Source organism: Mytilus edulis, chromosome 8 (assembly GCF_963676685.1).
Source record: "Mytilus edulis chromosome 8, xbMytEdul2.2, whole genome shotgun sequence".
NCBI classification, from domain to species: Eukaryota; Metazoa; Mollusca; class Bivalvia; order Mytilida; family Mytilidae; genus Mytilus; species Mytilus edulis.
Genome location: NC_092351.1, coordinates 7,457,197 through 7,485,184, shown reverse-complemented (window position 1 = coordinate 7,485,184; position 27,988 = coordinate 7,457,197). Strand labels below are relative to the sequence as shown.

The window sequence follows — 27,988 nt, the reverse complement described above, 5'->3', positions numbered from 1 at the left end:
TCGTCGTCATCATCATCGTCATCGTCGTCATCATCATCGTCTTCATCCTCATCGTCGTCGTCGTCGTTGTCATCATCGTGAACCATCGTCGTCGTAATCCACCACAACCACCACCACCATTTGGAATGAGACAACTATCCATCCAAATTACAAAAAAATAATAAAATGTATTGCATGTATGTGTTCTCAAAGGATATTTTACGAAAATTTTTAACAAACGATTTATTTTCATATTTTCATACTAAGAACAATTTCTGTTCATCCAAACCCGAAAAACATCAACTAGTTACCGAATGTTCTGTTATTATAACTTAATTAAGAACAGGCTTTTTACATGATATTTATAATATTTACATGGAATATAGGGTAAAAGGTTAACGCTTCACTTTAATTTGGATTACATTTCACGGAAGATTTTTATTTTTGAATTGTGGGAACTAATAACTAGTTTTCTTTGTTTGCAATTATAATGCAAATCGACAAAAGAATCTAACGATTCTAGTCCTTCCTTGATCACTGTTATAAGCAGTTTACAGTCAACTGTCAGATGATGTATAAATCCTTCCCTGCACAAAATGTAAAGACTGCCATCTTCTTGTGCTGTTATCATTATAGGCGGGGAGGGTAATGCTAGGGTTTGATGACGGTCGTCAGTAAAACTGTATTGGTATAGCTTCTTGTTGTTTTCGAAATTGTTGTTGCTAAGGTAGAATATTCTGTCACCAGAAGCTTGTAATCTGACAGGACAACAATCAGTCTTTAGTGTCTGTACCACCTCTCCTGTTTGATAATCTATAACTACTAAGCAATCCTGACCACTTACAACTAACTTCTGGTTTGAAATTGTAATATCACTCCACTTAATCATTTTCGGTACTGATATTGATTTAAGTTTGAATTGATTGTTTATGTCATACACCTCTATATGGTTACTGCAAATTAGCGTAACAGCTACTATAAAGTTGTTGACTGCTGTAGCACGCAATGGTTCATCCAGGACATATATACTGTCTGTCGAAGGTCCAACTGTGTTGCAGATCAATAATTTGGACAGAAAAGGTAAGCATATGACCATTCTACCATCATCCATAACCACTAAATCTGACACTTCTGCTCTCCAGTCATCTTCAACTTTCAATTGTATGTCTCTCTCATGGCGTAGTGTGGCGATCGACTGTCCTAGTAGGTATGGCGTATCTGGTTGCACCTGCTCAGCTAAAACATAAGAAGAATAAGTTTCATTATTGGGATGTTAAGATGTATTCAACCAAAAACACTCGTTCGAAAAAATACTGAATAACATAACAGTAGTCTTACTTTAAAATTCACGGATTACTGTGGATTCATTAGTATTTGTTGGAAACTAATTTCGTTGATTTGGAGGTTACTCGAGATTCTCGAATTCCACTGATCAACGAATTATAAATTTTCTATGTGAATGTGAGCAGACTTTGGCAAAACCACGAAATCAAATATCTGCAAAAATGTTAATGAGTTGTTTGATATCGGAGTGATATTGCAGTAGCTTACACTAAGCATAGAAGACATATAAAATATTTATTATGTCATTCTAGTTCTTGGTAAAAAGCAAGAATAATTCAGGCGAGCCCACAAGGGCGATCTCATACTTGAGCTGATAAAGTCAGTATAAACCTAAAATGCCATTATTCTTTTTATCGGCTATTTCTCTTAACTATGTTTTTTTTTTGGTTGAGACTAACGTAAAATTATATAATAAGTAGAACAAGTGTAACGCGTACAAAACGTTTGGTTAGTTGTATGAATTAAGTTGCATTCATTTAATTGATAAATTGAAGCGGTTGAACTGATGCACGTCACGTTGCTGCACTTATACATGATGTCATTGCCTTAAACTTTCGAGTATAAAGTCCTTTCAACAATCTTAAAAATATCAGGCAGTAAGATCAAAGGAAAAATGAACAAATTGCTGGTTTACATTTCATAATATTCTCTGATGTTTGTTTAGTATATAAGAAATAAGTTGAAGATGATATAAACATTACTGAATTAAGGCAACAGTAATTTACTGATAAAGTTTAAGTCGTTTAAATCAACAGATAACTTCCAAGTTCGATGCATTTGTCCAAAACTTTGGTTTTAGTGAACATCGATATCATCCGTGCGTTTAGGGGAATAGTCACTTCCGTTCCCATGTTTTAATAGACAACTTTCGAGTTCGATGCATTTCCGTCAAAAACTCTGGTTTTAGTGAACGTCATTTGTGCGTTTAGGGGCGTCGTCACTTCTGTTCCCACGTTGAGCGAGTGGTTGGAAAACTATAATTCTATATTGTACGAATTATTCGGCAAATTGAATTCTCAAAATTGACAATCAGCATTGCTGTCATTAGGGAATTGTCATTAAGTACCTACAGCACAACCATTATTTCTTGTTTATCCTGCACAATTAAGATCACTAAGACGCTTGATGAACGTAAATAGTGCAGGGATACAGGTGACCCCCTCTATCTGGTAAATGACGTCATAAAGGCGCGTATAATTGACGAGTTTTTTCCGGTGACGGATGAACTCGAAAGTGGTCTATTTAGCGAGTGGTTCGAAAAATATCATGCTATATTGCACGAATTACTCGGCAAATTAAATTCTTATAATTAACGCTCAGCACTGCTGCCATTGGATGATTGTGATTAAGTGCATACAAACATTATTTCTAGTTTATCCGCCACAATGACGATCACTAAGACGTTTGATGAACGTTTATCGTCCAGTTATCCAGGAATCCTCTCTATCTGGTAAATGACTTCATACAGTCGTTCACAATTGACGTGTATTTTTCCGGTGAAGGACATAACTTGAAAGTAATCTATTAAGAAGAGACATATTACCATGATGGAATTGCATGAACCCCTCGTCGCAGTATTAGTGGCAACTGTTATGTATGCACCAACCGCACTACGCAGAGGAATAAGAGATGAGAAAACATGTATAATAATTCATCAAAGATACCAGGCTCATAATTTTGTAACCAGACACGGGTTTCATCTTCAAAAGACTCAGTGACACTCGAATTAAAAAAAAAGAAATAAAGTACAAAGTAGAGGAGTACTGTTTTTTATTGTTGTATTTATATGAATTTTTTTTATATCAAATGCGTGCGTGCGATGCGCTATTCAGGATTTACTGAATGACTTAAGTCAACACTTCCGAAGTAGACAATTGGCCTTCTGATTTTTTCTTTGATATTGACACTGATGGACGACTTCAAACTAGAATATATGACAATAATAATTGTGTTTTCCCGCGTTTCCTTTAAATATAGCGGTAAAATATTGTATTCACGGGTACGGGTCGTATGAATATATAATAGGGTCACACATAGTGACCAATGGGCATACTTTCTGGTAAAAAAGCATAGGGTCACTTTCTAGCTGTCGTGCAACGAGTGAACACGCCGAAATTCGATCCGCCTTTCAGAACACGCAGACAACAATATTGGACAGCATGACCACTCTTCAAGATAACCGCCTGGAATGTTTAAACAAGAATTTCTAGTCTACTCAGAAGGCATTAGCGGAATTCCAAATGGCAAAGCTACACGAGACACTGTCCGATAACTATAAGTTTAAGAAAAAGGGGAACAAGGAACAACACAAACATAACAGTAAAGTTTTGCTGAAGTTCAAGGAAGCGAACAAAGAGCTAAATCATGAACATCACACAAAGGATAATATCGAGTCGGTTAAAGACAAGATTACGGAAGGTATGGTTTTAATTAGAGACAGACAGAAATTAATAAAACTAGCAGACTCATCAGAAGCAAGTTGACAAATTGTAGCAGAATATACCGCTTATCCGTAAGCCGAAAATTCAGAGGACGAGAAAAGAATGTATAAAGCCCAATCTAGAGCGGAGGCGAAAATAAAGAAAGAAAAGTTAAAAAGGAAACCAGCTTCATGTTCACCGGCTCCGTATACTATTCCCACTAGAACATCCCACATCGACAGAACAGGGAAATGCTTTAACTGCAACAAGACGGGTCACTGGAGGAGAGAGTGTCCAGAGGTGACAAGAAACGCAAGTCAGAGTCGACAAAGTGATAATATAAGTACTGTTTTTCTGATTGATATTAATAACAGTAATAGCCAATATACATACAAAAAAAATGTTTTGAAACAACCTCTTTGTTATGAAATGAACAACCAAAACAATGAAATTGACATCTCAAATGTAAACATTACATCACCGGCAGGTAGATTATGAAATCACATTACAAAATGGTTATCAATAGGTGCAAAATGAATATATTTTAGATGAAGTAAAAACGTATATAAAATACCGTTTATGGTAATACCAGGTAAGGTTGAATTTGAAAACAAAAGGTCAGCGAAGGATAATCCTCGATTTATTTTAGGGGAAATTAACAAGTTATTATAGAAAAAATGCATAAGCGAGGTTTATTATTTACATATGTTGTTAATCCATTAACAGTGGCAGGAAACAAAGGTGACAAATTTCGATTAGTTCTTGATGCAAGACACATTAATCCGCATTTTTTCAAATTTCGTTATAAATATGAAGATGCTAGCACAGCTCGACAAAACCTTTCATGAAGGTGACTTCTGTTTTTCCTTTGATTTAAGAGTGCCTATCATCATGTGGAAATATATTTATGTTTTAAGTTGGAAAATAAGTACTATGTGTTTAATTTATTACCTTTTGGACTGTTAACAAGTGGATTCATTTTTTCCAAAGTCATGAGAGAACTTGTAAGGTATTGGAGAAACGACGGTTTTACAATAGTTATGTATCTAGATGATGGTCTAGGTGGAGGTAAAACCTCTTCAGAGTATTGAAAAGCAAGTGAAAAGATCAAGTCCGATCTTGAAAGTTTTGGTTTTGTTATAGTACACGAAAAATGTATTTGGGAACCGGCACAAAAATTTGGCTCGGTTTTGATTTGAATTTGATCGAAGGTCTAATACAATTAAATGGTAAACGAGTCGTAAAATTGAAGGACTGCTTAAACATTTTTTTTTCGAAAATACGATGCAATATGAACTTTTTGGTGAATCTTCGATTTTTAGCTTCTATAGTAGGTCAAATTATTCTGCACAATTAGTTTTTGGAGATGAAGTTCGTTTGCATTTTAGCAAAAGCCAGTTGGAATTATTTGGTGATATTGAATAATTGGTTTGAAGCCTATGGTGGTCATTTGACCTTTGATTCGACAGATGAATCGGATGAACAAAATATGTTTGGTAGTTTGTCAATTTCTGAAACGAAATATAGTTCAACTTGGAGAGAGTTAGAGGCGGTAGAAAGGGTTTTTGAGAACTCTGTCAGTAGGATAATAGAGGGTAAATCAGTTCAAATATACACAGATAACAGAAATGTATCACATATCCTTAAAGTAGGAAGTAAAAACCCCTATTTACAAGTGAAAGCTACATTTTTTGTATGTCTGTACACGATACATGTAGTAAATATGCAACTGACATGCCATGTGTCACTGACTGGATTCCTAGAGAATGAAATACTTAAGCTGATAAATTAAGTAGACAGTCAGATTGTAATGACTGTGGTATTCAGTAATTGGTTTTTGAATATTTCATTCATTTATGGGGTATTTTCACATGTGACCGTTTTGCATGCGATTACAACACACAATGCTAAGTGTTTAATTCTAATGTTTTGTTCAGTGAACCGGATATACGATAGTGATGTTATACAGTGATCCTATCAGGTGGGAAAATCAATTGTAATGGTTATTTAAATATAATTATGTATGTAAAACTATTGTATAAACTCATTTGATATTTTTCCTGGTCAAGTGAGGATGTTAAAAAACAGGGGCCCCTTAGTATGCAACCTGGGCTACTTAGGTATTTATATAACAGGAAATGATTGAATAAAATATTTGTTATCGTTAAAAAAAAAAAATTAAAAAAAAATTCTAAGTTTTACTGCAAAGGTACAACAGGCAAAGATGCTTTTAAACAGAACTGAAAAATGAAAACAATTGGCTAGTTCCTCCTCTTTCAATAATTACAAAGGTTATTAATAAATTGACAATAGAACGTTGTGAAGGTTCTTTAGTTGTACCGGAGTGGAGATCAGCACCGTACTGGTGTGTGTTAACACACGACGCAAAATTAAGTTGATTACAAATTTTTACATGGATACAAATTGATCAAGAAAGGAAGAGGCCAAAATGGTCTATTGGGTAAAACATCAAATAAAATTAGACTTGTTGCATTGAAAATAAAAATTAGATTTTGTTATTTTTATATTTACAATAGGTTTAAAGATTAATGAGCAGCTGTTGTGGAGAGTGGAGTTACAAAAGACAGTCCTTTGTATCAACTTTATCCTAAGATGTGCAAGTTACTGCTAGGAAGCAGAAGTGACATTACTTTTAAATCTTATATTTACGCATTTAGGCGTTGGGAACAGCATATAACTAAGCTATGTTTGGCTGCTTTGCCAGCCCAACCTATTTATATTGCACTTTATTTTACTCATTTGTTTGATCAAGGATCGACTTTTCACCCAATTGACAATTCTAAGTACGGAATCAATGCTTTGGACGATCCTACAGAAAACCCATTTGTTTCATCCAAACAAGTAGCTGCAAAACGTACTGCTTACAAAACTTTTACTAAAAAAGAACCAGTTACTACTGATATGTTGATACAACTTTGTGAAAACTAATCAGATTCAGAAGATTTGTTAGTTGTAAGGGATTTGACTATTACTATATTACTTGTACTTGTAAATTAATTTACAAAAATGAAAAGCTTTGTTACACGTCAGCTAGAGAGATAAAAAATTCTAGACTTAAATCAGTCTCTGGGAATTTAAATTTATGTTTACATTCTTTTCGTTCTAGTGGGGCAACTGCAGCCGCAAATCATGTTGCTAACGATAGTAGATGCTTAAAAAGACAAAGAAAAGTAAATATAATTATATTTTGGACTTCATTGAAAAGAGACTTAAAGTGTCACAAACACTGGGACTGTAACGTCATGGTACCCTTTTCCTGATACCCCGTTATTTGTGTTTTTCTATCGAGCATGACGGGCTGTCGAGAAACTAATATTATGTTTGCGTTTGTTTATATTTGGCACGAGTAAGTAGTTAATACTTGTGTTTATCATATACTTAGACTAAATAACATATAAATTTTACCGTATAATAATAGCATTAAGTTGACGTAAATTCCATATTTTTCGAATTGGTTCTTATATAGCGGGCTGATATGAAAAGTTAATCACATGCTTCGATTGTTATCACATGCCTTTCCGTAACGTTATCACATGGCATTCCGGTAATAATCGGCCAATTCCGGAAAATACATCTCAATGCTACGTTTTCAGTGAAAGACATTACAAAATAGTGTACAAAACAATTATTTGAATGCTGGAAAGTATATTGTTTAAAATAATAAAAAAAGAAAAAGAAAAAAAAATTAATAAATGCATTTTTTAGGTTTTTTCTGAAACATAATTTAGAAACTTTCTTTAAAAAGTTGACTTTTCCAAACAATGATCATTATATATATTGTTGAATTATTTTTTTGCCGATTCGTCCATATTAAATTTTTTTTTCTCCTTCTCTGTTGAGGCATATGATAGAAAGATTTCATATTGAATGTATCAAATTTTGGGCCCGACTGCCGTGCACCTTTTTACTTTTTAAACTTCGGGAACCACGCAAAAGGATCAAGATATGAATCTGTCATTTTTCTCTACTGTTGAAGCATATGATAAAAAGATCATAACATGTCATTTTTCATATCGCATGTATTATCAGCCCTCGGTCAATATCAGCCCTCGAGCCATGCGGCTCCTTGGGCTGATATTGAACCTAGGGCTGATAATACATGCGATATGAAAAATGCCATGTAATAATCTGATATTTCCAGCGTTTCGTTTATGTATAGCGGGAAAATATTGTATTGACGGGTACGGGTAGTACGACTAGTATGAACATATAATAGGGTCACATATAGTGACCAATGGGTATACTTTCTGGTAATAAAGCATAGGGTCACTTTCTATCTGTCGTGCAACGAGTGAACACTCAACTTTCTGTTTTGATGTACATGTATATACGTTGATATCTTTATTGTATTTACGGTAATATATACATAGGAATTGTATGATGGTGAATTACATATGCATTGTAATAATGATGATAATAATATTTGTGAACATTTATAATACAGTCTGGCGTCCATCGAGCATGACGGGCTGTCGGCAAACTAAGATTATATTTGCGTTTGTTTGAACTTGGCAGGTATGTAGTTAATACTGAATTCAACTTTCAACTTCACAAATTGATTGCCATTGTATATATAAAATTTCAATCCTAGTATCTTTGATGAGTTTATTTATTCCGAATTGTTGGTGTTTCAACTTAGTCATGACATATTTCTACAGTCTAAAATGTCTTAGATACCAGTTTAATGTCTTATTTGTAATTTTACCGAGTGTATCTTTCCCCGACTAGGATATTTTGTTTGAGAGTTGATTTGCATAGTGGGTGATAAAATCATAGCAGTACACGGTAATCCCTGCTGATGCAATGCGAGCTATCTCCTTTTGCTTTTTGTACATAGATCAACCATTGCAGCCTTAATCTAGAAGGTTGATCTAGAACGCTCAAAATCAAACATTTAAAATTTAAAAAAAAGTTTAAATAGGCAAAATTGAATAAACCAAATGAGGTATTACCAAAAATGAGAAACTTACCGTGTGTATTGGTTTGAATTCTTATTAGCTCCTACAAAAAATATTAAAATATGAGAAATGAAATTATGAAACGTTTTACTGATTATTCAAGACAGTGCTTGTCTATTAAATTTAATAGCAATGTCATTCTAATAAAAAATGAAGCGTATAATGATTACGGAACATCAACGATTGAATAGAAATCATCAGTGTTAAAAATGTGATCCTCCCTGGTTTTATTGTCGAATAAATTGGGTAAATAAACAAATTATTTGAAAATTTGCAAATATTCGAAATATATTTATTATCAATGTTATTATTAAGCAAAGCGTGATACACAAAAGTATGTCAGAAACCGAGATGAAATAAGCATCATCCCACGTGATATCACCTATTGTATTTATTGTGAACTTGTTCTCGTCCTGAATATGCATGAAATATTTGCCACTGCACGTTAAGCAACCAACAATCAATCAATCAATCAATCCCACGTGATATCAATTATACGTCATATAGCTGAAATTAGTGCAGGAAGATCCATTTTTCAAAATATCTAGCTCATACATTTTTCTAAAATCGAAATTCTTAGTTATACATGTACAGCATGAAAAAAAACTTTTATTGATGTACGTTTCTATAGAAATATTTATGTTATCAATATGCAATATCCACTTTTTTTCAAATGATAATTTTTTGTCTTAACGGTTTGCACGAAAAACACAAACAATGTGCATACATTGTGTTAATTAATTAGGCTATGCGATATAAACTTCTGAAATCATTTGGAATTTTAGAGCTTGCAGCTGCTACTCAAACTTTGTAAAACGTCACCGGTCTCTGAGCAAAAGTTGATGTGTCAAAGAACGTCTCGTACTTTTTCTAAAAAAAAATCATCGGAAGGTACCAAGACCTTGTTGATAAATATTTCCCAAATTATACGCGAAGGCCTTGTAGTATAGATTCTGGATACTGACGTTATTTATCATCTCAACAACGTGATTATTTGTCTTTATGGCTATCAATTTTACTGTTTATAGATATAGGAAGATGTGGTATGAGTGCCAATAAGACAACTCTCCATCCAAGTAACAACTTATGAAAGTAAACTAGTACAGGTCAAGGTACGACCTTCAGCACGGCGCCTTGGCTCACACCGAACAGCAAGTTAGTCTATTTTTGGGGATATCCATTTGACGTGATTTAAATGTGTTATATCTGAATGAAAGGAAAAAATGTCTCGTTTACAGTTATAACGCAATTATATGTTCGGTTCCAAGGAAAACGTGTTATTAAAATATGTTAGTTAAATTTTAGTTAAATGTTTATATCTTTCGAAAAGAGGGGCGAAAGAAACCAGAGGGACAGTCAAACTCATAGATCGAAAATAAACTAACAACGCCATGGCTAACAAAGAAAACGACAAACAGACAAAAGTACACAAGACACAACATATAAAACTAAAGACTAAGTAAATATTTCCTACGCTCTCAAGGGGGATCACTTCAATGCTTAATTGATAGGTGGTGCCGCAGGGATTTTGTTACTCCACCCTTTTGATATAATTTAGATTTTATAAATGTATATCTTTTCATATATTGCGCGGATAAAAATCGGATATAAATAATAAAACAGCATATGATGCGTTTTGTAGTCATGGTACTACGGCTAGTAGGGGTGTAGCTATATTAATTAAAAAATCATTAAAAAATCATTAAGCTACGAACTAATTAATAAATTTATTGATAGGGACGGAAGATTGGTGCTTATCAATGTGCAAATGAATAACTCAATTTTTACATTTATTAATGTATATGCACCTAACTGTAAAACATCACGAAATTCTTTCTTTAAAAAAGTCAGCGATAATTTAAAGGAACACGGTCTAGGAATAGCAATACTTGGGGGCGATTTTAACGAGACAATAAAACCAATTGATAGAAAATCTATACGTCCATGTAAATTTACTCAACCTGTACATGGTTTAAAAAACTTGATTAAATCGAACAAACTAACAGATATATGGAGAAACTTACATGAAAATAAACAGCAATTCACGTGGAGAAGAAGAGATAAGTCACAAGCTAGTCGAATTGACATGATTTTTATTGGGTCAGATTTTTTACCACTGGTAGAATTTTGTAAAATCAAACCAGCTGTTATTCGGTCTACTGACCACCAAAGCGTATTTCTAAAATTTAAGCCAGGGGTATCAGAAAGGGGCAATGGGTATTGGAAAATTAACAATTCAATTTTGCAAGATAAAGATTACCAAGAACTGATTAATACTTTGATTGATAAATATAATTTTGAAAAGGAATCATTAGATTGTAGGCTATTATGGGATGGATTTAAAATCGCGGTAAGGGAAGTAACCACAAACTATTGTAAAAATAAAGCAAAGTTAACCAAGGGACGGAGATATACTCTGGAAAAAGAATTAGAAGAAATAATAAAATTAAGAGATGAGATAAATATAGATGACGATAATATAGAAAAAGAAATTAATGGTACTGAAGAAGAGCTAAATAAGATATATGAAGAAAAAGCGAAGGGAGCTCAAGTGAGATCTAGGGAAAAATGGGTAGAGTTTGGTGAAAAAAATAATTCTTACTTCCTTGGGTTAGAAAAAAAAAGACAAGTTAAAAAATCTATAAGTAAGCTAATGGGAGATAATGGGGAAATAATTTCGGATCAAGAGAAACTTTTAAACAAAATAAAAGATTATTATGAAAACTTGTATAACAAAAAAGGTTTAAATAAAGATTTAACAGAAAAATATATCACCGATACAAAATTAGAATGTACCGTTGATGAAAATGACAAACTAATATGCGATGGGAAGATTACAGTAGAGGAATGCACATATGGTATCTTTAAAATGAAATTAAATAAATCTCCAGGTCTTGATGGACTTACGGTAGAATTTTCAGTATAGATGTTTTTGGAATAAACTTAAATCACTATTGGTAAATGTATTAAATACTGGATACGACAGAAACAGTCTTTCATATTCACAACGTACTAGTATATTAACTTTGATATTTAAAAAGGGGGATCCATTACTTTTAGAAAACTATCGTCCAATATCACTTCTTAATATAGATTTTAAAATTTTGTCATATGTTCTTGCGCAACGTTTAAAAAAGGTACTTCCAAAAATTATAAATGAGGATCAAACCGGTTATGTTAAAAATAGATTCATTGGGTTTAATCTGAGGCAAATCCAAGATGTAATAGACTACTCAGAAACATACAAAATAGAGGGAGCACTTGTTTTTGTGGATTTTACAAAAGCATTTGATTCTTTAGAATGGGATTTTATGCTTGGAACTTTAAAACATTTTGGGTTTAATGAATCATTCATTAAGTGGGTTAAAACTATGTATACAGATGTTCAAACATGTGTTATGAACAATGGGTGGGTATCAGAAATTTTCAAAAATTCACGGGGAATCCGGCAAGGCTGTCCTTTATCAGCATTATAGTTTGTTTTGGCTGTTGAAATTATGGCTCTTAAGTTAAGGAACAGCAACGAAGTAAAAGGAATCACTATTAAGTTAGATGGGAAAAGTCACAGCATTAAAATTTCACAACTAGCAGATGACACAACATTATTTTGTAAAGATAAAAACGATGTAATATCTGCAATGAATATAATCGAAATTTTTGGCTCATTTTCAGGACTATTGGTAAATAGAAATAAAACAGAAGGATTGTGGATCGGGAAATTGAAATCATGTAAAGATAAAATTGCGGGGATTAATTGGGGAGATAAACCCATTAAAGCATTAGGGGTGTTTTTTGGACATGATAAAGATGAATGCGGAAAATTAAATTGGAATTGTAAAATAGAGAAAATGATGAAATTATTCAAGACATGGGAAAAAAGGAATCTTTCAATTTTAGGGAAAATACTAATTATTAAAGCATTAATTTTGCCGTTATTTACGTTTTTGGGAAGTGTCTGCTTAACACCTGAAAACTATCTTAAAGAAATAGAAACAAGAAGCTTTAAATATATTTGGGATGGGAAGCCAGACAAAGTAAAAAGAAACCTGATAACACTTCCTTATGAAAAAGGAGGCCTACAAATGGTCGATTTTAAAAGTTATTTTATAGCGCTTAAAGCATCATGGGTATATAGACTAGTTAATGGTAAATTTTCCAACTGGAAGCTAATACCTTTTAAATATTTAAAAGTGTCTAATAATATTTTAGTTATATTTAATATGAATTTAAATGATATAAAACATTTAGAATATTTTAAACGTGTTCCAGAATTTTATAGAGAAGTAATAAAGTCCTGGATTTTGACTGGGGGTGGGCAAACAAAACAAGCAGTGACATATGCTGGTATAAGAAAACAAACAATTTGGGGAAATAAATTTATTGCATTTCATAAGAAACCAATTATATTTGAAAACTGGATTAAAAGTGATATAATATACTTGAATGACATTCTAGATGACACTATGTCACTATCAGAAAATTATATTTTGAACAAATTAAAGTGTAAAGTAAACTGGATTGCTGAATTTCATAAATTGAAACAATCCATTCCACAAAATTGGATTGACATAGTTAAACAAGAAAATTCTGTCCAAAGTAAAGTAAATATCCAGAGAAATAAGATCATATGGAAAGATCGTTATTTTGAGACTACATTTTTTTCAAATAAAATGTTATATGACTCTCTAGTGAATAGTAAAAAAGAAACGTCAATAGGGATAAACAGATGGCTCAATATTTTACCATTGCAAGAAGAATCAAATATGAATTCATTATATAACTTTATTAATAAATTAAAAATATACAGATGGAAACTACTACAGTTTATTGTACCAACCAAAAAGCATTTATTACAATGGAAAATAGCTAATAACAGTCTTTGCAATTTTTGTAACTTAGAAGAAGACTATGCTCATTATTTTTTCAATTGCTCTTATTTAACAAGATTTTGGCAACAATTTAACGAACTTTTAAAAAAGAGTAATTTACATTTTTCAATAAAATTACAACACATGATATTTGGATACAAAATTACAGACAGCAAGTATTACCCGATAAATTTTTTGATTACAATTATTAGTTTTTCAATATACAAGTCGTACTATGTATCTGAACAGAAAACAAAAAACATAGACGTATTCAAAATGTTTATTAACGAATACACAAAGAGAGTAGATACCAATCTTAATGGACATAAGGCAATAAGTCCAATGTTACTTTCAATAAAAAGACACATAGTCAATGAATAATATTTTTAACTTGTTAATATAGAGATTTGTAAAAAATGTATGTCAATTAATTTAATCAGCTGACTATTCCCTGGGTAGTCAGTGGATTGTAACAGGGTACGTCAAGAGAAGCTTGGAATCTTGATGGTTTATGTAACAAGCAATATTTGATGAATAAAATTATTATGTAGTTAAAAAAAAAAAAAAAAAAAAATCGTTTTCATTTTGGGTTGGGTTTGTGATTGGTGTGTTTGAAGTATGGGATACCAAAGTGTCAAAAGAGGGGAAATCACAGCCATAACACATAATGCTTAATTGATAGGTGATGCTGTAGGAATCCTGTTACTACAACCTTTTCATACAATTGAGATTTTTATAAATGTATACCTTTTAGTTTATTGCGTGGATAAAAATCATTTTCCATATTGGTTTGGTTTGTGTTTGGTGTGTAGGAAGTATGGGATACCAAAGTGTCAAAAGATGGGAAACACAAAACACAAAGATAGTTACAGGATTTTCATATACAAGTTATGAAATTTGATTGACCTTATCGTAAATTTCTTCTAGTTTTCCCAAACTTATTCCAATATTTTCAAGTTTGGGAATGTGACCTATTCCAGATGCACGTCCTATCACCATGTACTATATAGACAGTGCGCCTCACCCCAACCCATTTCCTCCTGGGCTTTGCAAAGGATAACATATTGTTCAGTTTATTTGGTCAAGTAGTACTACATTGAAAATTTCACATAACACTTCATTGAATATAAGATAATAACCATTATCGGAAGTAAAGCAGTCAAACTTCAGTCCTTTTGTTTCCTCTTTACAAGCTTGAGCAACTATATCAACTTAAGTTTTTAAAATAAAGAAACACAAAAGAGAATATAATGGTATTTTGAATCACCTTAGATAAATCTAAAACATATTTTTTGATATCTCAACCCTCCCCCTATACCTGTAGCCAATGTAGAAAAAAAACCAAACTCACAACAATACGCCAAGTAAAACTCAGTTTAAGAGAAGTCCGAGTCAGATGTCAGAATAGGTAACAAATGAAACTAAACAAAATGACAATAATACATAAATTAACAAAGGACAACTAGCAGTAACTGATATGCCAGCTCCAGATCTCAATTAAACTGATTGAAAGATTATGTTTTCATCATATGAATATCAAGCACAATCCCTCACGTTGGATTCAGTATTATACCATCATAAAATATATGAGAAGAACATAACCCGTGTCATGCCAACAACTGGTTTTAGAATAAATATGTTTAATTCCGATGCAAAGACCCTATAAGTGAATCAATATTAAAGCCAAAATATGCAATCTTTAATGACCTGACAACAGTGTCGTAACTATTTCCCTTCTTAATAAGTCTATTTAAAGGTTTTGCTAGCTTTTGAGGTGAATACTGACATTTTTGTGCTTTGTAAAGAATATTACCATAAAAGATTTGATGTGAACTACCTGAACCTCCAAATGTTGAGTTTTATTTAGGAATGATGTCCTTGTACCGACGATAAAATTTAGTAAAGGTTTTGACTAGTTTGTGATAACGAAAACCCTGGTGTAATAATTTTCAGTTATACGTAGATTTCTCTCGCTAAATCTAATACGTTGTTACATACACGAGCGATTCGAACAAGTTGAGATATATAAACACCATAAGATGGTGACAAGGGAACGTTACCATCTTAAAATAGATAATTAACAATAGGAAAAAAAATCAGCTCTTTTATCACAATTTCTTGTATTAAGCTTCCCGTTAATGATATATATATATATATTAAGATCGAGGAAAAGGCAGTGGTCATTGTTAGTATTAGCTTTATTTAAAGTTAGTCCAACACGATAAATTTCTTAAGTATACATACTGAAATCGTCATTATTGAGAGCTAATATATCATCCAAATATCTAAAAGTATTGTTAATTTTTTGTATCAATTGTTGTTTTCTTGAGTCTTTGCTGATTTTAGTCATATATTGTAACTCATAACAATAACAAAAACAGGTCCGTTATAAGTGATGCATAGTTAATTCCCATTGGAATTCTGATAACTTGACGATATACGGAATCTCAAAAGCGAAGAAAAAAGTTATCTAGTACAAATTTAAGGGCAGATATAGAATCAAAGCATGTCCAATTAATTGACATAGTTCTTTTGTTTGTTGTAATAAAATGACCTAAAAGAGTTTGAACATATGTATTCGCATTCTGACTTTTTAAATGCCCATTTAATTCGATGTGTGATTTTTCTTCTTTATATAAATTAAGGCAAAGTGGTAAATAGGGTAACAAAATCAAAACTTTGAACAGATTCAAAATTACCAATATATGCATGCAATTTATCAAGTACTTTCAACGAATATTTGACACTCCAAAAGTAAATAATTCCTCTATTTTCAAAAGCCTTATTTGAACAATTTATTATCAGGTTTTTGATATTGTACGAAGTGTACTAGTAAATAGAATAGATAATTTAGTAGTGGAACAATGGCTTAGAGACGAAATAAATCTGTATGTGTAAGGTGTTTTGTATAGCTTCGGAAGCCAGTGCATTGATGGGACATTCATTGTATATGGTTCTGCTTGTAAAGAAGTAGCTAAAATTTGTTACAGAGGTCGTTTTCCGCAAATGGAGTCAGTTGGAATGTTGGTGAATTTGCGATTTCCTTTGGCAGAACCTCGATGTAAAATTCACGTCAAACAATAATGATATTATTAGCAGCTTTATCTGTTTATATTTGATACGAGAAATAGGGTTTTTATAATTGCTTTTAAGAGTAAAATGTTCTTTAAAATGATTTATATATATATATCAACTATGTTCATTACTGAATTAAGAAAAAGAGTATCATTCAAGTCATCCAAAAAGAAGGCAGATCTGTTTAATCTGAATTCAACATTGTAGCATTAACAAAGGCTGAACAAATTGCTAATCAGCACAGAATTTAATTTGCCTTTTTCTGTAATAATTGCTGTACCAAAAAGGTAAAATAACAACAATACTGAACTCAGAGGACAATTCATAAAAGAAAGACCCTAATCAAATGGTGAAATCAAAAGATAAAGCATATCAAACGAATGGACAACAACTGTCATATTGCTGACTTGGTACAGGTATATCACATACCGTAATACAGGCTACAACAAAAGTCACCAATACAAGGGTGATAACACTAGGAGACCATTGTATAACAATAATTGGTATACTCAAGATGATAAGACAGGACTTGGCCATTACAGAAATGATAGTATAAGAAAATAATTTGATTACGACAATTCATACAATACTGATGGAGAAGTTAACTACTACAGAAATTATGACAACAGTACATCTCAATACAACCAATCATACAGACATGAAATGGATAGAGACCTTAGCCAAAGTCAGATTTCTGACTTAGCGACCAGTATTGCATCTGCATTTGCAAATGTATTTAAATGTCATTAAATTTTTAATCATTGCACAAAAAGTGTGAAGACAATCATAATAGTTATTGTTAAAAAGAATGTTTTTTCCTTTTAAATTTAAGAAACTTGTGAATATATACATGTTGATTTTGGCCAGAGGGTCTTGTGTACTATAAGTAAGGGAAAAAATACTTTAAAGTCCCATTTTCCTTTTACATAGATAGAAGAATTAAAAAGATGTAAATTCTAGATTTCTTAGTATTTATTTCATATTTTTGGTTTTCTCTCTTAGTCATTAATCTATTTGCTAGGTAAAGAGGGATAACTCTAGCTGTTTATTTTAAAAGCTTTAATTTGAAATTTTATTATGAATAAAACAGTTCTAATTAATAACTATAACAAAATATATGTCATTGTGGTACAACAATGAACAATTGATACAATTTTAAAAGAATTATACATTTGCTAATTGCATTAGCTAATTAGGTTAATGAGAATCCTATCCTTGTTCATGATGTTTGTTTGTTTGTTTTATAACTAAAAAATATGTGTATTAAAGTGTCAAGAAATGTATCAATTACTTCATGGAATGTTAATGGTTTATTTAGAAAATTAAGTGGAGACAGGATATGTAAACTAGATGATGAAAATTTTAGTAATATAATGACATCTGATATTGTATGTTTATCAGAGACACATGCCTCCTCAAAGGATATTTTATTTTATAATGGGTACAAATGTTTTACTAACTGCAGACAGTCTAAAACTAATAGAGTATGGGGTGGTTTAGCCACTTTTATTAAAAGGGAAATTTTGCAAGGTGTTAAATTAATTGATAAAACAATGAGTGACATGATGTGGTTTAAACTTGACAAAAATTATTTTGGCTTTGAGAAAAATCTATTCATCTGCTCCATGTATATACCGCCCTGTAACTCATCATACACTATGCGAACTAATTGTGATAAACAAATATTTGAAAAACTAGAGCAAGATATTACCAAATTTTCTTTAGAGGGTAATATTGCTTTAATTGGAGATTTGAATGCCCATATCAATGTCAGTGAGTCTGATTATATTACAAATGAAATTGATGACAACCTAGATGATTTTTTACCTATAAATTACATAGCAGATGCTGTGCTTAAATCAAGAAGTACTGAGATATCACAAAACACCAACAGTTATGGTAAACAATTAATAGAGTTGTGCATTTCTGCCAAGTATCATAAATTTTTCAATAAATAAATTTGACCCAACAGTATCAGATCATTGTCCAATAACAGTAAATATCATGTCTCAAATAAATAGGCAACCCCCAGAAAACTTAAAAACTCCTTTAAAGTGCATACAATGGAGTAATGAATATGAAAATACATTTAAATTAAACTTATTAAAAACTGACTTCCAACCAGTTATTTCTGAAATAGAAAGCTTAGCAGAAATTCCTGTTCAAAATAACTTGTCCAGTGTAGAAGAAAAAATTAATGAAAATGTTTCTAACATATCATCTTTATTGTATAATGCTGCTTTTCTTGGCCCAAAACGATCCACGTTTAGGAATAACAAAAGTAAATTCCGAAAAGTAAAAAAACCCTACTATACTAATGAATGTGAAGCACAATTTAGAGCTTTAAAACACCATACTAGGAAATTGTGTAAAGAACCATGGAATAAGCAACTAAGATTAGAAGTTATGTCCAAAATAAAAGGTACTTAATAAATTAATAAGGAAAAACTATAGACAATTTAGAAATAAAATGCTGACAAAAATTTTGGAATCAAATAATTCTTCAGATGAGTTTTGGAAAACTGTTAAAACCTTAAAGAAAAAAGAATTGAATGATCCTAGTTCAAACATTCAAGCTAAAGAATGGTTTGAATACTTCAAAAATCTAATGAATACTACCCATGACAAAAATTCTGATTTCAAATCATGCACTGATGATAAATTTTTGAATAATTGCAACAAAAATTTAAATGTTAGGATAACTGCAGAGGAAGTGCTTCTTGCTCTGAAAGCCTTGAAAAATAAGAAATCATGTGGTTCTGATGGACTCACAAATGAAATGTTGAAAATATCTTGTACTATGAACGTCAACATGTATGTAAAATTATTTAACTTAATTCTTTTTACTGGCATATATCCTTCTAAATGGAGAGAAAATTACATTAAACCAGTATTCAAAGGAGGGTGTTTTAATAACCCCTCAAACTACAGAGGTATAGCACTTTCTAGCTGCTTAGGAAAATTTTTCTCAAGAGTTTTGTATAACCGTTTAGAAAAGTATTCAGAAAATAATAATATTATCTGTCGTGAACAGATTGGATTCAAAAAAGGATGCAGAACTAGTGATCACATTCTTACTTTAAAAACTATTATTGATAAGGCTTTTAAATCAAACAAAAGAATATATGCATGTTTTATTGATTTTAAAAAAGCTTTTGACACTATAAATAGAGAGGCTCTGTTGCACAAACTTGCTGAATATAACATAACTGGACCATTCTTTAATATTCTAAAAGATATGTACAAAGAAGTTTAATTTGCAGTTAAAGTCACTGAAGGCATTACTAATATGTTCCCTTCCACAGTTGGAGTAAAACAAGGCTGCATTCTAAGTCCTACCTTATTTTCTTTTTATATAAATGATTTAACATCAATGTTTGATAACACATGTGATCCTGTAGCATTACATGACATAACATTGTCTAGTCTTGTATATGCTGATGACTTAGTATTAATATCAGAATCCTCAGAAGGTTTACAAAATTGTCTAAACAAGTTAAATACTTATTGTGAAAAATGGAACTTGACTGTCAATCTTGACAAGACAAAAACAATGATATTTAATAAAAGTGGTAAAAAACTTAATAAAGACAAGTTTGTATTGAATAATGAAGTAATTGAATGTTGCACAGAATATAAATATTTAGGTATACTATTCAAGCCATCAGGAATTTTCACTAATGCTGTAAATCTTCTATGTAAAAAAGCTTCTAAGGCATTGTTTTGTATTAAAAAAATACTCTACTCAGATAAAATGGATGTTTTTTCCCATATTAATTCTTGTGTTAGCCCAATATTACTGTATTGTAGTGAGATATGGTCGCTATTATAATATTGTGAAGAACAACAAAACTCTTGAATCTCAATATTTATCTATGGAATCAGTAAAACTCCAAATCAAATTTGTGAAAGGTCTTCTAAATGTTAATTCAAAGGCAGTAAATACAGCTGTATTAGCTGAATTGGGAATGTACCCTATTGGTATTAGAATTTTTTGATTTACAAAGAACAAACAAGTATATTTGTCTTCTATGCGATTTTAATAGTAGAACAGCGAGTTTACAAGACTTTAATGATCTAGTAGACACAGATGATTTTTTAGCACAGAATTTAATTGATATTAATGAATTTAGTAATGTTGATATCTTAGATAAATTGGGTATTCAAAGAAAACGACACAGTACTGATTTAAATGTAAACACATATGGTAGAAAACTTATACAATTTTGTAAGAATAACAACATGTATATAATGAATGGTCGGATAGGAAATGATGAAGTAGGTAAACATACGAGCAAGAATACCAGTGTCGTAGATTATGCAATAAGTACTGCAGATGTATTGTATTTAGTAGAAAATTTTGATGTTCTACCATTTAGCAGTTTATATTCTGATATCCATTGTCCACTCGAATTAGTACTCAATTGTAGTAATACTAAGCAATCAAATGTAAATATAAATGTAGAATCTGGTGAAAATAATACATATATTGGAAAATGGAATCATGATCAAGTTAATGAATATAAAGAAAATCTTGACAAAGAAAGTATATCTCAATTGTTATCTTTTATTATGACAAAAACTGAAAATGTTCAAAATGTTGATAAAAATACTATTGATGAAATTGTAAATGAAATAAGAGATGTTTTACTCAATTCTGCTAGAAATACATTTGGGGAGTTCGTACAGAAAACTTATGGATTTGATTACACGGGAGGGAAACAAAATCACCGTGATTGGTTAACACAGAATGCCGCCGGGAAAGGAGGGCGTTTAGAAAATCAAAAAGGTTATATAAACGATATGGTTCACGTATATTCAAGGAACGTTTGAGACGTAGTGAGACTCTATATAAAAAAACTATGGATAAAAATATTAGATCATTTAACGTTGATTTGCGTTCAAAAATGAAAAAGATGCGAACAAAAAACCCGAAAGAATTTTGGAAAATTATTAATAGAGGTAGACGAAAGAAAAAAAATGATATTAATATTGAAGATTTGTTTTCTTTTTTTAAGGATCTGAATAAAAATAAAGAAACAAATGATCGGTATATTTTAGAAAATGATGTAAACGAAAATTCATCAAATGTATTTCTTAATGCTTGTATTACAAAAAATGAAATATTGAAGGCAATAAAAAGCCTGAAAAATAATAAGACACCTGGGGATGATCTTATTGTAAATGAGTATATATGCTCGTCTATTGAATTTTTTATTGATGTTTATGTGTGTTTATTTAATCTTATTTTTGACACAGGATTGTTGCCTGAGGCATGGTTAATAGGAAATGTAATTCCATTGTTTAAAAACAAAGGCTCTGAAAATGATCCACAAAACTATAGGCCTATAACGTTATTGTCTACTCTGGGTAAACTTTTTACCTCAATATTGAACACAAGATTATGTAATTATCTTGATGAATTATGTATACTAAATGAAAACCAAGCAGGTTTCAGAAGGAATTATTCTACGACTGAACATATTTTTACTATACATATTTTATTTGAATTATTAAAATTGGGAAAGAAAAAGTTACACTGTGCTTTTATCGACTTTGAAAAAGCGTTTGACTCTCTACAGCGAAACTTACTTCTGTTCAAGTTATTGCAGAATGAAGTAAATGGGAAATTTTTTCGTGTTATTCAGAGTATGTATGATTATGCCAAATCGCGTATTATACATCAGGGTAAAAAATCTGATTTCTTTCCTTGTGAGATGGGGGTGCGGCAAGGGGAAAATCTTTCACCTGCTTTGTTTTCTATATTTTTAAATGATCTTCAAACTTTTTTTGAAAAGAAAAACATAATAGGCTTAAAATCTATATCACAAGAAATCGAAAATGAGCTGACAGTATTTTTGAAATTATTTTTACTTTTATATGCAGATGATACTGTTTTATTAGCAGAAAATAGCACAGAAATACAATACATGTTAAATACATTTTACGAATATTGTGAAGAATGGAAAATGAAAATCAATACAAATAAAACTAAAGTTTTGATCTTTTCGAGTGGCAGAATGCCAGCAAATCTCAAGTTTACAGTTAATTGTAACGACATTGAAATTGTAAAAGAATACAAATATTTAGGTATATTATTTTCTAGAAGTGGATCCTTTTTGTCAAATAAAAAATATTTAAAGGAACAAGCCACAAAAGCTATGTATAGTGTTTTAAAAAAAGGTAGACAAAACAATTTGTCAATAGAATGTCAACTTGATTTATTTGACAAAATGGTTTTACCAATATTGATATATGGATCAGAAATATGGGGTTTTGAAAATATAGATATACTTGAACGTGTACATTTACAATTTTGCAAAATGATTTTACATTTAAAACAGTCTACTCCAAATTTCATAGTGTATGCAGAACTTGGCAGATACCCTATTACTGTGTCTGTAAAACTGCGAATGATTAATTTCTGGAGTAGACTTCTTAATGGAAAAGAAAGTAAAATTTGTGCTGTATTATATAAACTTGTATTTTTATATTATAATGATTACGGAATAGACACTAAGTGGATATCATATATTAAAAATATTTTTGATAATTGTGGTATGTCCAATATATGGAATGCACAGTTTGCTGACAAATGGGTGTCAAAATGCATTGAGCAAAAACTCAAAGATCAGTTTCAGCAAGAATGCTTTGCATTTGTTGCAGAATCACCTAAAACTTTATGCTATCGTATTTTTAAAAATAATTTTCAATTGGAAAAATATTTTTCTGTTTTACCTCACAAATTCATTTATACATTATGCAAATATAGATGTGGTAGTCACCACTTGCCGATTGAGTCTGGAAGGTGGCAGGGTTTACCGAGAGAAGACAGAATCTGCTGTCTCTGTGACTCAAACGACATTGGTGACGAGTACCATTATATTATGAATTGTGGATCTTTTATGTTTGAAAGAAAGAAATTTTTACCTACATACTGCTGGTCTAACCCTAATATCTATAAGTTTGATCAACTGTTTAATTCATGTAATATTGTAATATTAGAAAAACTATGTAAATTTATCAAAGTTATAAATGTGAAAGTCAGTCCTCCAAGTTAATTTCATTGTATTGTTCACACATGCTTGTAAAAATTGTACCTTATAGTTATATTTATGTATGTTCTCTATAGCTATGTAATTGTAGTTTTATGAGAAATAAAGTATTCGTATTCGTATTCGGTATACAGGCCCTTAAGTCTTCTGTAGGATTTTGGTTACATATTTTAAAGTCAAATGAAAATGAGTCATTATTATATAATGTTTATAAAGCTAACAAGCAGTTAAATGATGGATTTGCTTCAAAAGTTAAAATGCTACTTTCAAAATTGAATTTCACTCATGTTTGGGAAAATCAATGTACCTTCTCTAAAAAAAGATTACTTTTAGCCGTCGTGAAGAAGCTCAATGAAAATTACATTATATTTTGGAGAAATTGTCTCTTTAATGATGATAATTCAATAAATGGAAATAAACTAAGAACCTACAGAAAATTTAAAGTAAAGTATGAACTAGAAAAGTACCTTTTATTGAATTTAGATAAAAATGTTATAAAAAATTATGCTAAAATAAGAATAAGTAATAGTATGCTGGCTGTTGAACGTGGTAGATACAACAAAACAGCTTTAGAAAATAGAATATGTCCTTTATGCCATAAAGAGGTGGAAGATGAATTTCATTTTATCATAACATGTTCAGAAATTAATAAAACTAGGATCAAAATGTTTGATGAAATATCTAGTATTGTCCCCTGTTTTAATTCAATGAGTGAAGAAAACAAATTTGATTTTATATTTTCCTACTTATCATTGTTAACTACATAAGTGAAATGTATAATGAGAGAAACAATTATAATGTCAATATATGAACTGTGTAATTGATGGCTTAACTTATAATGTTATATATATTATAACGTATTTTTTGTAACATAAGCATAATATTTTTATTGATAATTTTAAAGAGGAGGCATGCTGTCAAAAACAGTATTATAATTAATACTAATAATCTATGTTTTTGTTTTTCTTTCAATGCTACATGTTTGTAGTGTTTAATGACTATCGTTTTGTAATTAATGTGCCACTGTCTGTTTGTTTGTTTTTATTGTGTATTTAGTAACAATCCTATTGTTTGGATTTTAGACTAATAAAATTCTTATTCTTATTCTTATTCTTATTCTTATTCATACCTCCAGTTTAGCATTTAACTCAATACTGTTGATATTCATTGTACTCAGAATTTCTGTTGAAGTGGAACGAATGTCTGAAGTGGTTATCCTTATGTTTTGTATACTGGTGTCAATCTAAAAAAAAAAAAGAAGACATTTTCTTTTCAAGTAATGATTATAAATCACGTTTTCAATTTTGGTAATGCAACATTTAGTATAGCGTGCATTTTAATGTCTCTGCAACTATGTGGTCGAAACAAACTGGTGTCAATAATTTTCATAATAGCTGCACATTTGACTTTTGGTACATAAATGTATTATGATGACTTATATTACAGTTTCGGTTCTAGTTCCATCTTTTCACAATCAGGCAACATGTGAATGTGATTGTAACATTTCAACATATCGAATTTGTTATCTTAAATTCAGATCAAATACGGTTTTGTTGTATCAAGCATTTTTCTGAGTGCTACATTATTGGTTATCCCTTTGAAGTTCACAAAAAAGTCCATTCTAAGAAAACTAGTTTGACCATGCCAAACATGATTGTGCTGACCCTTGAAGTCAGAAATGCACGCATAAAAGCAGACGATACCTACAAATCAGCATACATACCTCAGCAAAAGCCATGTCTATATGATATGTCAATATTTAATAAGCTTTAAGAAAAGTGTGAAAATATCAAACACTTACAAATTGAGAAATAAATTATCCTTCAATTCCCGAGTCCATACAAGACATATCATTTCTTAACATACTATAGACAAATTACAGAATATGAATAACTCGATAAGGTCTAGTTGAATGGCATGTAGGCAAAACATGTTGATTGCACATCAAATTTTCCAATGATGTAATCATCAGTTTAATGAAGTTATCTCATCTTGTTTACTGAGAACTAGTAAAAGACATGTGTTGTGAGGTTTCCTCCTCATAATATGATGTACTCAGCTTTAATGATTCCACATTTTGTAATGTGGTATGGTATTCAGGACCCTGCATCAACATTCAGGAGCCCCGTATTTTTACTGTGTCTGTCTGTCTGGGTTTGAACAGCTAAAACGGCAAAAGTTTGGATAGGAGTTGGTTGGAATTGGCACAGTTGTTGTGCATAACATATTTTTGTTGCATATTATGATGTGCGAAAATTCGCTAATTAATTCTGGAGATGAAAACTTGAAAATCGCACATGTTTTGAAAATTAGTTGTAATGTTTGTTAACAATAAAACTACAAAAGAATGGCTAGGGTGCCGATATAATATTTCACAGTTGTTGTCCATAATTTGTAGATATATACTTGTTTATGAATATGTGCAAATCCGCTTTTGGAAAAATATGTTATTTGTTAAAAAAAAATCACTAATTGTTATAAAAATCTGTTTGTGCTAGGAAGTCAATTAAAACTAATCCATTGTTATATTGGTATTAAAGGTCAAACGGTAAAATAGATGTATGTAGCTTTTTTTATATTTTTATGTGTGCTTTGGAAAACTGACTTGTGTGCTTTGTTCCACTTGATGAGTACAGACTTTTCCAATTGATCCTTACATATAAATAATATACTGTCTTACAGTGTATTTTAATATTATGTTGTTACGAAATGGTCAGTTTAAGGTAATTTCCCCTACGCATTATATATGTGTCTTTTTAAACTCACTTCACATTTCAACTGAAAATGTACTTTATCAAGGAGAGGGATAAAAATAAACAAAGGGTCACATATTTGACTGTCATGACACCACGGAACAGAGATACGAGGAAAGGACATGGATTTGACTCTGACATATATAAATATTTATATAATAAGAATCAGAAATAGGAGCTTGTAGTTTGGAATTTGAATTTGAATACGCTGCCTTTCCGTACATGTGGTATGGTTTGGTCAGTAATATGTATTTGATAGTAAAATAGTGCTTACATCTTCAAGCTTTTTGTGAATGTCTAGGAGACAAACATAATATTTGTTGCACAACGATTCGTCCAATGGTCTGTTTTTTATCCTTATAAAATCATCTTGTTTACTGGGGTCAAGTTGAAGGACATATGTTGTAAGGTCTTTCCATAGTGTTTGGAACTCTTTTTCAGTTATGGCACCTTTCGTGTTGTGACTAAGATAGTTGTTCTTAAATTTCCGTAGTTCTTTTATCAATGTCTCTTCATTCGGTGTCAGATTGCAGCAGTTTAATAAAATCAAACTAGCCAAGGTGATGTCAAGATCATCTAATTTTACATTATTAGTTGTATACAAGCAGTGACAGAGATGGTTTGGTTGGTTGGGTGGTCCTGGATTCTCTGTGTACAGTAAATCCCATTGACTGTAGTTTAATGGTAGGGTCCCGCGGTTCCTACAGTTGGTACTATCTGCACAACACTTTATATTTCGATATCTGAGATGAAACAGGATGTGTACGACTGGTTTACTGTTGATGAAATCCTGTAGACATCCTAACCCTTTACTTTTGTAGTCTGTCTCTAGTCTCTGTCTGAAAACTGGTGTTACAATCTCCATTATAACAGAACCAACTATAAAGTAACGTCTTTGATCATCTCTGTCCATTCTAGAATAAATAAAAACAAGAATGACATACTAGTAAGACAATACTATCATTTGGAGGCCTCTCTCTGAAAAGTGGTGTATAAATCTCCTACATAAGTTAACAGAACAATTAATGAAGTAACGTCTACAGTCGTTTTAGTCAATCGTAAAATAAGAAAAAGAAGTGAATATACCATAATACAAGTCATTACAATGCGTATTATGTATGGACGGAAAATTTGTAAAAAATCTTGAATTAAACAAGGGAATTTTAGATGTAGAAATCATATGCAGTAGAAAATAAATATTTTGTCCTTTTTCAACTATGAGTGTATTCTATTTTTATGTTTGCTGCACTGATATTCAGAGGGCTTTCAATTTTAAATACAGTAAAATTGGAGTTTAAAAAAGGTACAAATGATAGAAATATGAGGTATCTGAATTTTTTACCAACCTGAGTCGATCTGTTTCTGGTCAATATATTACATTTTTTAAGTAGACACAATGGACAGGAAGAAGTGGCCTTGTTAACTTCTATTTGGAAATACCCTATACTATATTTAGAATTCAAATCACATGTCATCGGGGTTTTACCAGTGTTTATATCTAAACTTTATTTAAAT

General features: G+C 31.2%; 1 protein-coding gene across 1 annotated transcript; it reads right to left on the bottom strand.

The window, feature by feature from the left end:
• Positions 1-296: 296 nt before the first annotated feature.
• LOC139484711 (uncharacterized) lies at positions 297-27,897 on the bottom strand. The gene is made up of 5 exons (XM_071268586.1): positions 27,820-27,897; positions 26,748-27,387; positions 24,850-24,963; positions 8,735-8,765; positions 297-1,215 (listed from the first exon to the last, which is right to left on the bottom strand). Exons 2-5 carry the CDS (start codon positions 27,384-27,386, stop codon positions 398-400), a joined length of 1,602 nt encoding a protein of 533 aa, XP_071124687.1. The 5' UTR covers position 27,387; positions 27,820-27,897; the 3' UTR covers positions 297-397.
• Between the last annotated feature and the right edge of the window lie 91 nt (positions 27,898-27,988).